General features: G+C 35.7%; 1 protein-coding gene across 1 annotated transcript in view; it reads right to left on the bottom strand.

Annotated features, from left to right (window-relative positions):
- The window catches only part of ZSWIM6 (zinc finger SWIM-type containing 6), a 223,795-nt gene that overhangs the window by 47,353 nt on the left and 159,734 nt on the right, over positions 1-16,708 (bottom strand). Inside the window, exons 3-4 of the mRNA XM_043977642.1 lie at positions 7,557-7,705; positions 3,970-4,120 (exon numbers count right to left, since the gene is read on the bottom strand). Of these exons, the coding sequence (XP_043833577.1) occupies positions 3,970-4,120; positions 7,557-7,705 (300 nt within the window). The remainder of the gene's footprint in view (positions 1-3,969; positions 4,121-7,556; positions 7,706-16,708) is intronic.

The raw sequence follows: 16,708 nt of genomic DNA on the forward strand, positions 1-16,708 counted from the left end.
ATCCAGTGGTTCTTAGAGGGTATCAGCAAAGAAGATGTAATGCATCTCCTTTAATGTCACGTCTATTGATAAAACCATATTTGTTTCTTTCATTGAGCCACCTGACAAGTACCAAGGACTTTGATAACTTTTCTCCCAGGTCTTCAGTTGTCACAACTGGAAAGGAGGTAGGAGCTGCAACATCAGCAAAAGCTGTTGCCAAACGGCCCCTCTACAAGGGTTGCTCCTCTGGCTGATGGCTCAGGAGGACCACTGTTTTTCCAGGGACTATGTCTAGGATGGTGGTGCTCTGACCCACCTAGCATAGGTCACCCCATCACCCCCTCGGGATGTGTGATGCGCTAGTCAGGCTAATTTGCATGGCCTGATGAATGGCAGTGGACTGGCAGCTGCTGGTGGCAGGAATAGTGGGCTCCTTCTTCACACAAGCTGCCCCTGTCAACAATGGCTGCTCAGGATAGGATGGAAGAAGGGTTGGTAGTTGGGGGGGGGACAGTGAGGAGGGAGGCACTGCTATTCTTGCGGTTCTTAAGAACAGCAGGGTCCTAGGAAGGGTCTTAGGCTATCACAACTTAAGTCTGAAGGTAGACAGAAGTCAATGTAGTAGCAGTGGTTTGACCTTCCTGGTAAAAGATGCCCCTATCTCTCCCTCAGGAAGCCTTCTTGTTCTAGCCAAGCTGGTTTCTTAAGACCAGGGTTGGCCCTAAAGAATAGATGGCAGAAGGAGGCTTCCACCCCGATCTTTGCAAAGGCATGGGATTTTATGTGTGGAATTCTGTATATGATGCTATGCTTTTTTTTTTTTGATATGTTGGTTAATTTTGCCAAACTGATTATATCTTCCCTTTAAAAAAATTCTTTTTCTTTTTAGTAAGGGAATGCTCTCTGGGAGAATGAAGGAGGAGAAAAGCATTCAGAAACAAAAATTGGGGGAGGGGGTCAAAAACCAAAAGATAACTAATTTTTTTTAAAGTAAAAGTTGGATGGTGCTTGATATGGTACACTATGAATAATATCACACAAAATTTTTTTAAACCTACATTTTAACAGAGAAGAAACAACCAGTTACTATAATGTGGAAGTTATTTCTGAATCAGCTTTCTCCAAATAGGCAGACAATAGATTTGTTAGAGCAAATATTAAAATGGCAGCTGCAACCACAGATATTTAAACAGTGCTTTTAAAGTTTACAAAGTACTTTACACAAATCATTTCATTTAATATTCACAACAAACATATAAGGTAAGTACTACAGGTATTATTAGCCCTGTTTTATATGTAAAGAAAATATCAGAGGTTAAGTGATTCACCCAAGGTCACATGGCCACAATAACAAATTCACAAAGGAATTGTGAATAGGTACAACAGTACTAACTATCTATTCAAACAAGTTATTTACATGAAAAAATGGGAAATGGAGAAAGGAAAAGACATTGACATTGTTTAGCAATATCTTGTACAGAAGTTTAATTACTAGAAAGTAAATGCCGCAATGAAGATGTAAAAAAAAGTACCCAAACTACCTCAATCAGCAAATAACTTTGCTTAATTATCTTCTGATTGTCAATATCAATTAAAACATTAAATGGGATGATATGTGCTTGCCAAAAAAAGTGTTTGCTGCTATTGTGGAAGACATTCATCTGATAGTCAAAATGATAAGGGCAAGCCATACAGATGCTGAGGTCATCCACACGCTCTTGTTTATTATAAATGACGTTATGTTGATTGTATCGAGTCCAGGAATGCTACAGAACCTTTGTTTCACAACCTTTCAAAAGGATTCAATCTAATAATTCACACAAAGGAAAATCTAAGTGGATGAAGAATGACTGTTTTCCAGTTCAATTCAAGTCAACAAATATTTATTAAGTACTTATTCTGTCCAAGGTACTATGCTAGGCTCTAGGGATACAAAGACTTATGAAAGAAACAGTCCCTAACCTCCAGGAACTCATTATACCGGGAGAGGATACAACATTCATAGAAACAAGTACAAGAAAAATTTAGGAGGGAGATAGCACTGACAACTTGGGGGAATCAAGAAAGGCTCTATAAAAGAATACATGTGGATAGAAAAGGAAAGAGGATCTCTCCTGGGTGATTTAAGGATAAAGGAGATAGATAAAAGCACAGTAAAAAAAAAAAAAAAGCAGTCAAACAGGTAAGAGGGAGAACCAGGAAAACAGTGTATGGAAGTCAAAGAAATATAGGACTAGGAAGAGAGGGTAGTCAACAATATGGGAAGCTACAGAAAAGACGAAGAAGATATGTATGGGATAAAAGCCAAAAGGTATATTTCTGGATGGACAAGTACATTGAATTGTTTAACAGACAACACTTCGTGTGGAATCAGGGAACCTGAATTCAGTGCTATCTCTGAGATTTATTAGTTGTGTGCTCATAGGCAAATATCAACCTCTCAGAGTCGCAGTTGCCTATATCTAAAATTGGCATAATAATTATTATATTACTGACCTCACAGAGGAGTTGTGAACAAAGCACTCTATAAATCTTAAAGTACTATGAGTATATGATTTACGAAGTATATTTAAGAGTATACTCAAAGTATATGAGGTGGTGGTTTGATTATTACTGGACCAAGAAAGCAGGTTGAACAGCATTTTGGAAATTGTTCATCACTTTTAACTCTTTCAAGATGCTTGCTGAAACAAAACTCCACCTTTTTTACAACAACATTCCCCCAGTGAAACTATATGGCTGTGGTTCACTTAATACCACAATCTCTGAAGAATCAAAATCATGGGTGTTGGAACAGAAAGATAGTGTTAAAGGGCTGCACGTAGCTTGTTACCAACAATAACTTGTGCACAAGACAGCACAAAAATGTGATACACATTTGGAAAAAGAAAGACCATTCATATGGCAAGAGAGAAACATCAGAGGAAGAGAGCAAATACTATACTGTTTCCTATGCAATGCACAGTTTTCTAAAATGTTTCAGTAAAATTTGTGGATCTCCTGAAAAGCATATATGGGGGAGGGGGAAAGCATATATGGGAGGATATGAACAAGAGAGGCACAGCAAGATAAGACATGGATGGATTATAAGCTTCACTATTAAAAGGAATCCCCAAATTGGTGAGATCTTGGCTTCACTGTGTATATAAAACATCATTTACTGATTTTTAGTGGAATAACATTTCTATTTCAGAAAGCTGAATAAGTTTCCTAACTATGAAAAGATCCTTCAAAGTACATATAAGTGGTTGACTATTTTAAGTAATTTAAATGGTACGTTTCTTGACTATTCAGTATGCTAAAGATTCCGGGATATGTGATATTTAGGGGGAAAAAACCAATGGGATCTAGCACTAGCCAACACAATCCGTATCAGTTCTTTATTTCTCAAATGATGAAAAACCACATTATAAGATTCCCTCAATTTCCATCAACAGCTTAATATTTTTCTTATAGAAAATGGCTAGCAGACTTTTCAGACTCATAACCTCTAACATATCACCAACGCCTTCAAGGATTTGTGAAATCAACAACTAAAATTCATTGACTCCTTTCAATACCTAAGACCAAAATAATCTAAGTTAGCAATAGCTCAATGAAAATTCTTATTAAATACAGTTTATTTTGTTAGAAAAAAATTAAGAATTGAAAATTAAAACAACTGAATTGATTTCAATTTTTTTAAAATTTGGAATCATTCTCCATCAGCAACACCATTAGCTACAAGGCATATTTTGAAGTTAAATGCTTACTTTCTCTGAGGTATGTGAAAACTGAATTGTAAAGAAGGAGATTTCTAAGCCAATTTTATTCCCTGCCAAATACCACCACAAAATTCACATTACTGTCATTCTCTTGACCAAACAGCTAAGACTTGAGTTAACAACAGGAAGATCTACATAATCCTGACCTTGAAATGTTCAACTCTCCCAGTGTTCATAATATATAAGAGATTCAACTGTAATTGTTGTAGAATATCATATTTACCAAGTTCGTCCCAGAGCTGCCTATACTTGTCAGTCATTGCAGTGCCTTGTTGCCTCCAAAGTGAGAGACGGGGGTCAGCCATGAACTGCTCTGTTATCAATGTCAACATTCGAGCGCCATTCGAGTCCCTCATCTTCAACATCTCTCTCACCTAAGGAAAACAGGACACTTACAAATAAATTTGCAAGAAAAACACCACCAAAAGGAAGACTAATTTCTTTTTTTAAAAAAAATAAAGCTTTGCACTAACTCTTCCACTGAGAACATAACGGAGCACCTATCAGTGCTCTCCAACTCCAAAATGCTCTGTATCTATTGCACATTTACTTATCTGAAGACATGTTATTTCCCACTAGTATACTCTAAGCTCCTTGAGGACAGGGCTAGTTTCATCTTTGTCTTTGCATCTCCAGAACCTCACACAGTGCCTAACACATAATCGATATGTATGTATAAGCTGATTAAAGTATATCAGAACAACTTGCATACAGAACTATTTGGTTTATATTTTGTTCTACAAATTTGGACAAGGACAAAAGAATAAACTATTTCACCCATTCAACAAAAATTCATTGTTTTGAAAGCAACACTCAAAAAGAACCTGCATCCTTCAAGATTAGTACACTTTATATAGTTCATATTTATAATGTGCATATAACAGCAACTATGTGATTCATGCTTCAGCAAACCACAAAAAAAGAAGTATAGCAGCAAATGCAGATTTTTGAGTATATAATTTTACTAAGGCCAAGTTTCAGTATGATTCCACTAATTGTTGAGATGTGGCAAAGGGTCTTTATGACAGCCTGCTCTTTCCCATGCTAATATAAAGGACATAGTGATATGCTGACTCTCCAAATGGTTAAGTCCTCATTTCGAAGGCTGAAGTTAAAATGCTACCCAAGAAGATTCTCTAGGAAGTCTGTTTCCAGGCCCAGAGTTGACACTTCTGATCCTGGTTTCAATTAAGAGTTCACTCATGATATTTCCTTTTAAAGCCTTTATACTAAAGTCTTCTAAAGTAGTATGTAGGACCCTACAGGTTCTTACAGGCTATGCTAGTAGAAAACATGCATCCTACAGCAGTCAGAAAAGTGTTAAGTAGAGGACTAGGTGCTAAATTCTATGTCTGCTGCCTAAAAATTGGCCTAGTTAAATTCAGAAAGTCTCATCACTTATATTACCTTTTATTAATGTGGAGTATGGGTATGGGAGAATGCAAAGGAAGAGAAGATGCTTATAGTAGAGGCCACCCTAGGCTTGTCTAAGTCAGGGATTCATAATTTTAGCTCATGAATCATTTTAGTGCAGAGCAAAAGACCTTATGGACTAGTCTTCTCAACTTCTCCCATTTGCCATTGCAAAAACAATTTTACCTGACTTAACATGACTAAAATTATGAATCCCTGACTTAGACAAGCCTAGGGTGGCCTCTACTATAAGCATCTTCTCTTCCTTTGCATTCTCCCATACCCATACTCCACATTAATAAAAGGTAATATAAGAACCTCAGAAAACATCTTGGCTGAGAACATCAGGCTTAATTTATCCATTTTAGGAATGTGGAGAATACTGTCATGTATTCAACAACTCTGCAGCTCAGTTGTACACTAGTTTCCTTATCAATGAAAAACAATAGGAGAGAAAGGAGAATTTTTGTTAAAGGCTTACTCTCTATGTAGGAGAGGTAGAGAGGGAAAAGGCAAATGTTTGATGCAACGGATTCCTCAGACATGAGCATAAGTTCTTGAAAGTGAAGGTAACAGAGAAATTGCTTCAGGATGGAACCCTTATGGGTAAGATTTCCCTGAGTTGACTTCAGGGAGCCATGGGGTGAAGAGCCCCTCCAACTGGTTGACAATAAGAGTTTTGTATGGATTTTGAAATCACTTCTATCTCAACAGCTTCCCCTCCAGGGGAAAATGATGGGCATCCTGTCAAAAATGCACAGGAGTCTGTTGTCCACGTCCAGGCAACTACCAAGAGCATGATGAACCCTCAAAGGGCCAAGTCTACACAGAGTGTGGGTTTTATAAATCAAGAAAAATAGATACACCTGTCGGATAACAAGAATGGCCCAGTAAACGCTGAGAATTATTACTGTGGAAAATAAGTTCTTTCTCGGGACAAAACAAAGAAGTAGATACTCATCTTGCCGATTTTTAAATCCAAATGTACTGATTGTCTAGATATGTAATCAAGATGTCAAAGGATTTGTCTTCCTACTGTTTTCTACCCAAAGGGCTCAAGTTAACATATGCAAGTACGGTATCTTCTCTACAATTAGCCATATTAACCACAACTATCTAAAAGCAATACTTTACAAAATCTAAAACTAATGACAACTGATTTGCAGAACAATTCTTATGCCCTGGAAGATCACTGAAACTCTTTCTGGATTAGCAAAGAAAGATGATTATTTTCAGTATACTCTTATTAAAATATAGGTATATTTTACTATACTTTAATTCCCTGAAGATTAATAATTCCTTGCTGTTTAAATATATCTATTAATTAGAATGTTGGATTAACCTTAATAACCCCATTCCATGCCCATGTCTGAAAAGAATTTACTACATTTCTATGGAATAAAAAAATGGCTTTAATCATCTTAACTATAAATACAAGTAATACATATAACCAAATTTATCAAGGAAATGAAGTTGCTCATTTTCTATAAATAAATTTAGTTGCAATTCCAATGACAATGTTTTTAATCCAATGAAAAAGGAGGTAGAATTTACTATTTCAGCAGTATTAGAAAGAATGTTTTCCAGTTGCTCTCTCTTGGAGCATGGTACAACAATAAACTTTCTACAAGAGTGAAATGAGTATGATGTAAGCCATTAATGAATTTTTAAAAGAAATTGTCTTTCCAACACATACATTTTTCATGGAAGAACAAATGTCATTTTTACTTCTTTTTTAATAGTGTGGGGGGGAAATACAATAAAAAATTTCTAGCAAGATAACTTGGGACAGAAAAGCAATGCTTATTAAAATATGTGCTGCATTTCTACATAAATATGAAATCACTCAATAAAACATTACTTTAAAAATTAAGCACAGCACATATGATAATAACAACAAAAGTAATCTCCAGAAAATGTATAATCTGAAAAGGAAGTGGGCAAGTAATAGAGTGAGGGCAAGAGATAAAAGACAGATAACTGAGCTACAGAAAATGGTAAAAGAGAAAGATTTAAAGAGCCTTAAGCCGATCCCCCGTGAAGAATTTAGGGGACATTAAGGACAAGAAATATAGAGGATGAGAAAACAACAATGAGCTGCTATCTATACCTATGAAAAGCATACCAACATTGGCATACTGACAATGAAAAACTGAGACAATGATAATGAACTCATGATTTCGATCATAATTGTGTAGATGAGGAGCTAAGACAAAAATGTCCTGTCTTAATGAGGTCATCCAGCAAATTAACGTCTGGGTTGAAATCTAACAATTTCTCAGGATCATCAATGACTCTGAGCCTATATTGATAAAAAAAACTAACACACCATTGTGTGAATGCCACCAGAAATGTTTATTAGAATATGTGTGTAGTTTTTTTTGGTAAAACCCTTACCTTTGCAAAGAGTAAGTTAAGTTGCTTCCCTGATCCATGGTACCCACCCTGGGAAAGGAAGAGTTTAACCTGTTCTTGAACCTGCTCTTCATCTAAGTGCCAGCAGTTTTCATCATCTATACTAGCACCCGCTGTTGGATCAGGAGCACCTAGAAACAAACAAACAAACATATATGCCACATTAATATTCTCAGCTGACAAGGTAATTGAAAAACAATTAACAAACTATCTTTAGCCCAAGAAAACTTTAACTAATCTCTGTTTCAATAGCCTGTTGAAGAAAATCAGCATTCATAAGTTTTACATAAAAAAGAAACTGTGATTGGAAACGTATCCAGCTACTACTAGATTATTTCGTATCAAGCTATGTCAAAATGCAAAGTATCTCAAATTCAAAATATTTCAGTTTTCTAAGAATAAGTAATTTAAAGCTGAGATGAGTTTACAGATCTGACAGAATGATACAAGATTTAACATGTGGTGTTTATAAAGCTCTACAATGCAGACTATATAAAAATATTTCTAAGACTTTGGAAATACAGAAGAATAAGAAGGCTTAGCTGAATACTTTTCTCTTTACTGTGTTAATTTAAGGGACTTTAATGTGTTAATTTAATATTACCTGCTGCTATATGAACCACATGCTTTCATAAATCTTCAATTGCAGAAAACAGAAGATTAAAAAGAGAATCAGGCCACATGGGGAAAGGCAATACAGCTGTTGTATCAACCTAGGTTGTAGAATTACCTTACCAAACTGTATAAATATTTTATTACTTAAGTATATACAAAAAAGAACAGCTATGTAGACAGCTAGCCCATCTGTGTGTACCCTTTATGCAATGTCTAAATTACCAAGCTATTTAGATAGGTGAAATTAAGTCCCAATAATTGCTTGTGATTGGGAAAAGGGATACCATACTAAGGAATGGAATCATAAAATCTTTAATTCAAAAGCCAATGTTGTTTCAATCTAATGTCATTCTATACTTAAAAAGAAATCTTAGTTCTAAGACGCTAGGATGTGATGATGGTATAATTAAAGGATCCTAAAGAATAGACTTAAAAAATTAATTGAAACACCTAATAACTTCAATAAACTAACAAGATATAAAATAAATGCATACAAATCTTGGCATTTCTATGTAGTACCAATAAAATCCAACAGTAAGAGATAGAAAAAGAAATTTAAGAGTCTTGACTCTTACTTGGCATTGATATGGCACTGAATAAATAAATAAATTTAAGTAATATTGTTATCTTTATCTTACCTCAGAAAAATTAATGTTTTTTCAATTATTTATTTATTTCTGTAAACAGTTGTTTGTAGTTATGCCTATATAGTTCTTGTGTATATTTTAGGAGGTAGCCTCTGAAGTATTTTATATATTCTGTAGTTATTTATTTATTTATTTATTTATTTATTTATTTATTTATTTATTTATTTATTTATTTATTTTTAGTGAGGCAATTAGGGTTAAGTGACTTGCCCAGGGTCACACAGCTAGTAAGTGTTAAGTGTCTGAGGTTGGATTTGAACTCAGGTCTTCCTGACTCCAGGGCCGGTGCTTTATCCACTGAGCCACCTAGCCGCCCCTGTAGTTATTTATTTATTCAATGCCATATCAAACTTCCAAGGGCTTAGTTCATAAAATTTTTTAAAAACATATGAAATTTATATAGAGGGGGAAAGTGTCAAGACTCTTAAAAGAAATAATAAAAAGAAACAGGAACAAAAAGGGTCTGGCAGTGCGAAATTTCACATTATACCATAAACCAGTAATACTGAAACAATTTGGTACTAGTTAAACAATATAGAGCTCAATCTATGAAACTGATACAACACACAGAAAATAATGTAACTAGTAGGCTAGTATTTGATAAAAAAACAAACACCCAACTACTGGGATTGGGACCCACTAATTGAAAAAAAAAACTACTAGGAAAACTCAATAGCAGTATAGAAGAATTACAATTTAGAATAACAACTCAATAGTGTAGGCAAAGAGAAGCTTCAAATGAGAACAGTACGTAACATATATAAAAAGTCATATCATAAAGAAATTGTAGAAAAAGGGGAAAAAATCAGATCCATGGATAGAAGAAAAATTCATGACCAAACAAGGGATGGAGATGACTACAGAAGATAAGATGGATAATTCTGATTACAAAATTTAAAGGTTTTGTACCAAAAAAATCTAATAAAGCAAAGAATAAAATGGAAACAAATGGGGAAATCTTTACAACAAATTTTTCTGGTAAAGGTCTTATTTCTAAGACATATAGGACACTCATTCAAATTTATTTTAAAAAAAGAGCCTTTCCCCAATTAACAGTCTAAGGATATGAAGAGACAATTTGTCAAGAGGAAAAACTCAGTCTCTAGATGGACATATTTTTTAAAAAGTCCAAATTACTACAAATTAGGGAAGTAAAAATTAAATTCTGAGATTATGCCTCTCACCCTTCAGAGTGGCAAACATGACCAAAAAAAAGGTAAATGTTAAACATTATAGAGGCTGTGGGAAAGCAGGCTCAATGATGAACCATTGGTGGACTTTCCACTGTGGAAACCAATTCAGAATTATAGAGAGATAGTTCATATCTTTTAATCCATTTATACCACTGATCGGCCTATACCCAAAGAGATCAAAGAAGAAAAGACTGTTTGTTTTTTTTAATCAACAAAAATATTCATGGTAGCCTTTTCTGTTGTAACAAACAAAACAAAACACAAAACAAAAAAAAAATGAACAAACAAAAAACAAAAACAAACCCTAGAAAGTTAGAGTATGACCAAAAAATGAAGAATGGCTGAATAAGTTGTGGTATGTGAAAATGGGGAAACATTTTCAGAAAGAAATGGAAGACTTATATGAACTGAAGCAGAGTGAAGTTAATAGAACCAGAAGAACAATTTATACTGTAACATCAATATTACAAAAATGAACAGTTTTGAGGACTTTTATAAACTAATGGATCAAACAAACAGAAATCATGACAATAATTTATGTGATAATGTGAAAGTGAACAATTTTGAAAGCTGTAAGAACTATGATCAATATAACAACTATTCATGATTACAGAGGACAGCTGATGAAACATTCTAACAGAGATGAGAAAGACAAAACTTATTTTGCTTAAATACACACACACACACACACATATACATATATATACACACAGATAAACACACATTACAAGACATTTGTTTTTCAATGGGGTAGGGAGTGGGAGGAAGAAAATAGAGTTCTATTAAATGTTTTTAAAGTAGGTGTGGCTATTATAGACATGAAATGCTGCATGTGGTTCCAAATGAGTTTTATTTCATTCTAAAAGAACTCTCATTAAGTAGAAGTAATTTGTAAATGTTTGTAATATAAAAACAAAACTTCAATAAAACTTTAAAATTAAATAAAATAAAAATAGCTAGCATTTATATATAGTACTTCAAGGTTTGCCAAGCATTTTACATGTTATCTCATTTGATCCTTGATAAGCAGAGATTGTTATCAAGAAGCAGTAACTGTAAGTGTGAGTTTTAATATATTTTCCTTGCCTTCTAATATTCTTGTGGAGATGTCAAGGAGTGGTAAAAATATTTTGTGACTAAAAGGAATCCAAGTCAGCTAACCCATTTTTCTGGCTCAGAACAAAACCACCCTTAAACTACTACCACAGAGATAGTCTAACAGTCTATTCTTTACAAAAAAAAAAATCTAGAAGAGTTCAACATCTTTTGCTGATATGTCTCAAAATTTATATTGGAGAAATTCTTGCTATTATTTATGCTAACAATTTCTTCCTTAGCAATTTTAAGCTATCACTTTCAAGCCCCCTTTTCAGTGAAAACACTAATAAGTTTTTACTTAATATATCTATTTTTATAGTCATCTCTAGGCTAAATAAAGTTACCTTAGCATTCTTCACCAACTACCACCCATAAAGTAGGGAAGCCAGTCACCTGGCATCTTGACAGAGAGGCAGGAAAGAGTATGTGCTAGGCAAATCAAACTATCATCAACACTTTGAGTACCACTGTTCCTCAGACTCCAAGGAAGACAGTCTAGGGATCCTGAATCAAAAACCTTGGGAAGATCACTACTTTCCATGCAGTTCCTGACACTATCATCTTATAAAGCAAGCCTTTTGGAGATGCAATCTGACAGCTGTTCCTGCCATAGCACCTGAAGACCCAGAAAAATATAGTTCCTGCCACCAAAAGTCCTGGTATTGTCACATGGCCCAACATAAAAAAGATAGGATTTTATCAGCAGAAATTACATTAAAAAGGTGATGTTCCAGTCTGCTTTGTTGATGCATCCCAAGGACAATGGGATCCTTCCATCCAAATTGAAGCTGAAACCTTCTATTTTTACTGTCTACCCCATTAAAAGATGAGCTTCGTGGGGAAAAGACCTGTCTTACTTTTCCATTGTATTCCCTGTATTTACCAAATACTCTGCACAAAACAAATGCTTAATAAATGCTGTCCCCCTCTATTTATTCTTCATCAGGGTTATTTACTCAAACATCAGTAATTTTGGTGGTAATCCTCTGAACTTTCTTTAAGTCATTTTTTTCATGTTTTCATCTGGATCCTTGATTTGATCAGTATAGGGAACTCACAGAAAGTCACACTAAAATGTAGACCATCAAATATTCTGCAATTGATAGTCATGAAGAACTGCCTTGGGGGCAGCTAGGTGGCACAGTGGATAAAACACCAGCCCTGGATTCAGGAGGACCTGAGTTCAAATCTGACCTAAGACACTTGACACTAGCTGTGTGACCCTGGGCAAATCACTTAACCCTCATTTGCCCCACAAAAACAAACACCCCCCCGCCAAAAAAAAACTGCCTGGTACACAAGAAGTTAAGGGACAACTCCTAACTGATATATATATATATATTACAAGTTAATTTCTGAAAAACAGAGAATTGTCTATTTCAGGACAGTTTGGTTACATGTTCCCTTACCATTAATTTCCCCTTAAACACTCCAATAATTTTAAATGTATTTCCATCAGGATAAAGGAAAGACCCTGATTTTCATCATGTACATACAATTCAAAATATACTCAACTCTCATTTCCCAAGTAAGCTGAAGGTAATAGTAACAGATAATTTTTAAAAGTTTATATCTTGCTCTGGAATATACTATATAATTATCTGGTTATTTAAAGAATTTCCTCTAATTATAGGTTTCTTGATATTAATATAAATATAATTTTATGAATTCACAGCTGACAAGAAAGCTATTGATACAGATAATCCAATAAGTGAATCAGTGAGGTGTAACAGATATAATACTACTATGGTGCTTTAAAGTTTGCAGGACACTTTTTTTTTCACAACACCCCGACTGGGTAGGGTAAATATTATCATCTCATTTTACTCATGAGAAACTAAGTCAGAGATGCTAACTGGTTCACTCATGGTCATAGTTATTAACCTGCCAGAGATATTATTAGAACCCAGGTCTTTTGACTATAAAATCATTGCTTTTTTCATAGACATAGGCTTACATGTCAGTAAAGTTGAGTTATATTTTGTATACTGTTTCTGAGTAGGTGTGGAAATCATGGGTGTACCACATGCTTTCTAGGCCTCAGTTTTCTATTCTGTAAAATGAAGGGCATGGAGTAGATGATCCCTAACCACTATAATTCCCTTCCAACTATAAAGTATAGGATTCTATAACTGAGAATAGGCAGCATGTTTATTTGGCAATAAAAAGCAGCCATCCAAGTCGAATGTATTTTGACATAGATAATGTCCCATTTACTCTTATAGATGCAAACAAAGCATAACTGATATTGGTGGAAGGAGTAACCAAACACATCTTGAAGTACTAAAGCCTGGAGATTCAAAATCACAGCACATGAAAGCATTTGCTAAGCCTGGTTCCCTAGTATGAGAAGAGACTACTAAAAATTCCTCTTAACCACAGCTATTGGCTCTGAGAACAGAAAAGCACTGACTAAATGTGTTGCTCATTTTTCTGTACTAAGGATACTAAATAGAATTATGTATGTTTGTGTGTGTGTAAAAACTTAGAACTGCATGTGCATTTCTGCATGTGAAATATGGCTTTTTAAGACTCTTCAATCCTATCATACTTGCAAACCTTATTTGTTTATAATTACAAATGTTTTAACTATTTAACTGCATAATTAATCTTTGCTGACTACTTTAAGTTTATTACCAAAGTATAATTCTTCAAAGTTATCTTGTCTCCAGGGAAATTGAAATTATTTCTTGTTTTAAAAAGTGAAGCATCTTAATCTCCTCTTACTCTTGCCTGGGACTTTGAAAACTCTACTTCTCACCCAATTCTGGGTTAATGGTTTCTCCTAGATGAGCCTTGAGTGTGCCTCAAGTCTGAAAAAAATCTAAAGGAATTAAAGCCTGAGATTTCCCCCTCACCTTTAAACTAGAAGCCCTGGCCTCCTTTTTTCTTTTTCGGTTGGGAAAGCAGCCTAAGAATTTACTTCAAGAATCAATAAGGGGACAGCTAGGTGGCGCAGTGGATAGAGCACTGGCCCTGGATTCAGGATGACCTAAGTTCAAATCCGGCCTCAGACACTTGACACTTACTAGCTGTGTGACCCTGGGCAAGTCACTTAACCCTCATTGCCCAAGAAAAACAAAAACAAAAAAGTCATGTAAAAAAAAAAAAAAGAATCAATAAGTACAACAATGTACAAGGCTTTGAGTTAGATTTGTGTTAGAGCTGAGTTCCGGTTGCTGGAAAGAGAGAGACAGAGACACAGACAGAGACAGAACAGACAGAGTCTGTGTGTGTTAATATAGGGTATTCTGAAGAGTTAAGAAGCAAATCAGGGAAGATGTCATGGAGATGGCACCTGAGCTGACTCCTGAAGTCAGAGGACTCCAAAATGGTAGAGATGTGGAATAAAAACAAGAGGGACAATTTGGGTGAAGAGATGGAGGTGGGAGATGGAACACTATGTCTGGTAAACAACTTGTCCAATTTGATTAAAATGTTGAATTGTAAAGGGGCGCAATATGAAATTGGGTTGGAACCAAATTGTGGACAGCTTTAAATGCCAGGCTGAGCAGTCTATTTTATCTTAGAGGTGATGAGGGACCATTAATGAGCTCAGAGCAGGTAAGTGACATATTCATACCCCTGCATCTTACGAGGACTATTTTAATAGATGCATAATGGATAGTTTAGAATAGGACTTCTTAAAACTTTTTCTACTCGTGACCCCTTTTTGCATGATCAATTTTTTTGCGACCTCAGTATATAAGTATATAAAATAGGTATACATAACCTTTTCTGGCTCCCAAATTTTTTGCAACTCCCCACATTCAGTTACACGACCACAGCTTAAAAAGACAGGATTTAGAAAAGATAGATAAGGGGAGGTGTGTATGTCTTTGGGGATAGAGGGGTGAATTAGAAAGCTATTAAAACAGTTTCAGTGAAGGATGACGAGGGCCTGAGGGTGGGCACTGAGAGAAGGGGAGGGATACAAGAGATATGAAGGTCAAATCGATAAGATTTCACAACTGAGAAGAAAATAGGGTGTAGAGTGGAAGGAAAGGGACAAGTTGAGATTAATCCCAAAATTAAAAACCTTTTTATTTAGGAGGACAGAAGTGACTATAACAGGAATATTACCATCAGTCAGTCCACAAAGATCTAAGCAGCACTTAGTATGTGCCCGGTACTGTGCTAAGGCAAAATCACTACCTTGCTTTCAAGGAGCTCACATTCTAATGAGGAAACCAACATGCAAACAATCATGTACATACAAGATACAGAGAGGGCAAACAGTAAATAATCTCAATAGCACTTGAGGTGGGAGGTGGGGGTTGGGACGTGGAAAAGGCCCCCTCCCTACATAAGGTAGACATTGAGCTGAGTCTGGAAGGAAGTCAAAAGGTAGAGCTGTGGAAGGAGATCATTCTAAGAATGGGGTGAGGGACAGTCAATGCAAGAAATGGAGGACAGAGATGGAATGTCATGTGTGAAGAAGAGCAAGAAGGCTAGTGTTGATGGTTCATGAAATACTAGAAAGTTAACCAAAGAAGACCAGGAAGGTAGAAAGTGAGCAGCTTGTGAAGGGCTTCAAAAGCCAAGAAGAAAATTTTATTTTGATCATAAGAATAAGAAGTAATTACTAGAATTAATATTGTGTGTCTCTGTGTGTGTGTGTTGTGACATGTCAGACCTGCACTTTAGGAAAATCACATTGTTGGGTGAGTGGAAGATGCACTGGAGTGGGGGTAGGGAATGGGAGGTGTTGAGACAGAGAAATCAACCAAAGGGCAATTAAAATAGGCTGGGCACAAGGTGACAAGGGACTGTATCAGGGTAGTGGCTGTATGAGTGGAGAGAAGGGGACATATACAAGAGATACTCTGATGGCAGAAATGACAAAATTTGGCAACAGATAGACTGCGGGATGAATGTGAGGGAAGAATTGTGGATGAAATCAAGGTTGCAAGACCTTAGGACTAGGAGGATCATGGGACCCCTTGACAGTTATAGGGAAGTTATATGACAATTCGGTGAAGCCTATAGACCCCTATTCAGAATCATGTTTTTGGATAGGTAAAACACAAAGGCTAACAAGGAGAGAAACATTTTACTGAAATACAGTTATAAAATATTTTTAAAACAAGTTTGTGGACCCCGGGTTAAGAACTCTCAGGAGGGAAAAAAGAAGGCCTAGGACAGACCTTTAGGAGCATGGTTAGAAGGTATGACCTGCATTAAAATGCAACAAAGGAGACTATTGTTGTTTGTCCTTCCTTCTCAAAAAGAACCATGACAAATGTCATGACTTGCAATGAATTGGATTTAAATGAGGGAGGACTGTACAACATCACCAACATCACCAACCTCACTCTCTCCTCCAGAGCCATCTGAGTTCAGTGGCAAGATATACATCAGGATGACAAGAGATGGCCTCAGATGTTTTTAAGGCAACTGGAGTAAGAGAGTAGAGATCATTGAGATGATCTGCTGGAAAAGATGAGATGGAAGAGAATCACGGGAATAAAGTATTAACTTGGCAAGGAAAAGGGCAACCTTTCCATGTGCTACAGGAAGATGATAGTGGGCAAAATCATTTAAGTGAAGTGAGGTTAGGAGAGGAGGAGGGGAGAAGGCT

Source organism: Dromiciops gliroides, chromosome 1 (assembly GCF_019393635.1).
Source record: "Dromiciops gliroides isolate mDroGli1 chromosome 1, mDroGli1.pri, whole genome shotgun sequence".
Taxonomy (NCBI): domain Eukaryota; kingdom Metazoa; phylum Chordata; class Mammalia; order Microbiotheria; family Microbiotheriidae; genus Dromiciops; species Dromiciops gliroides.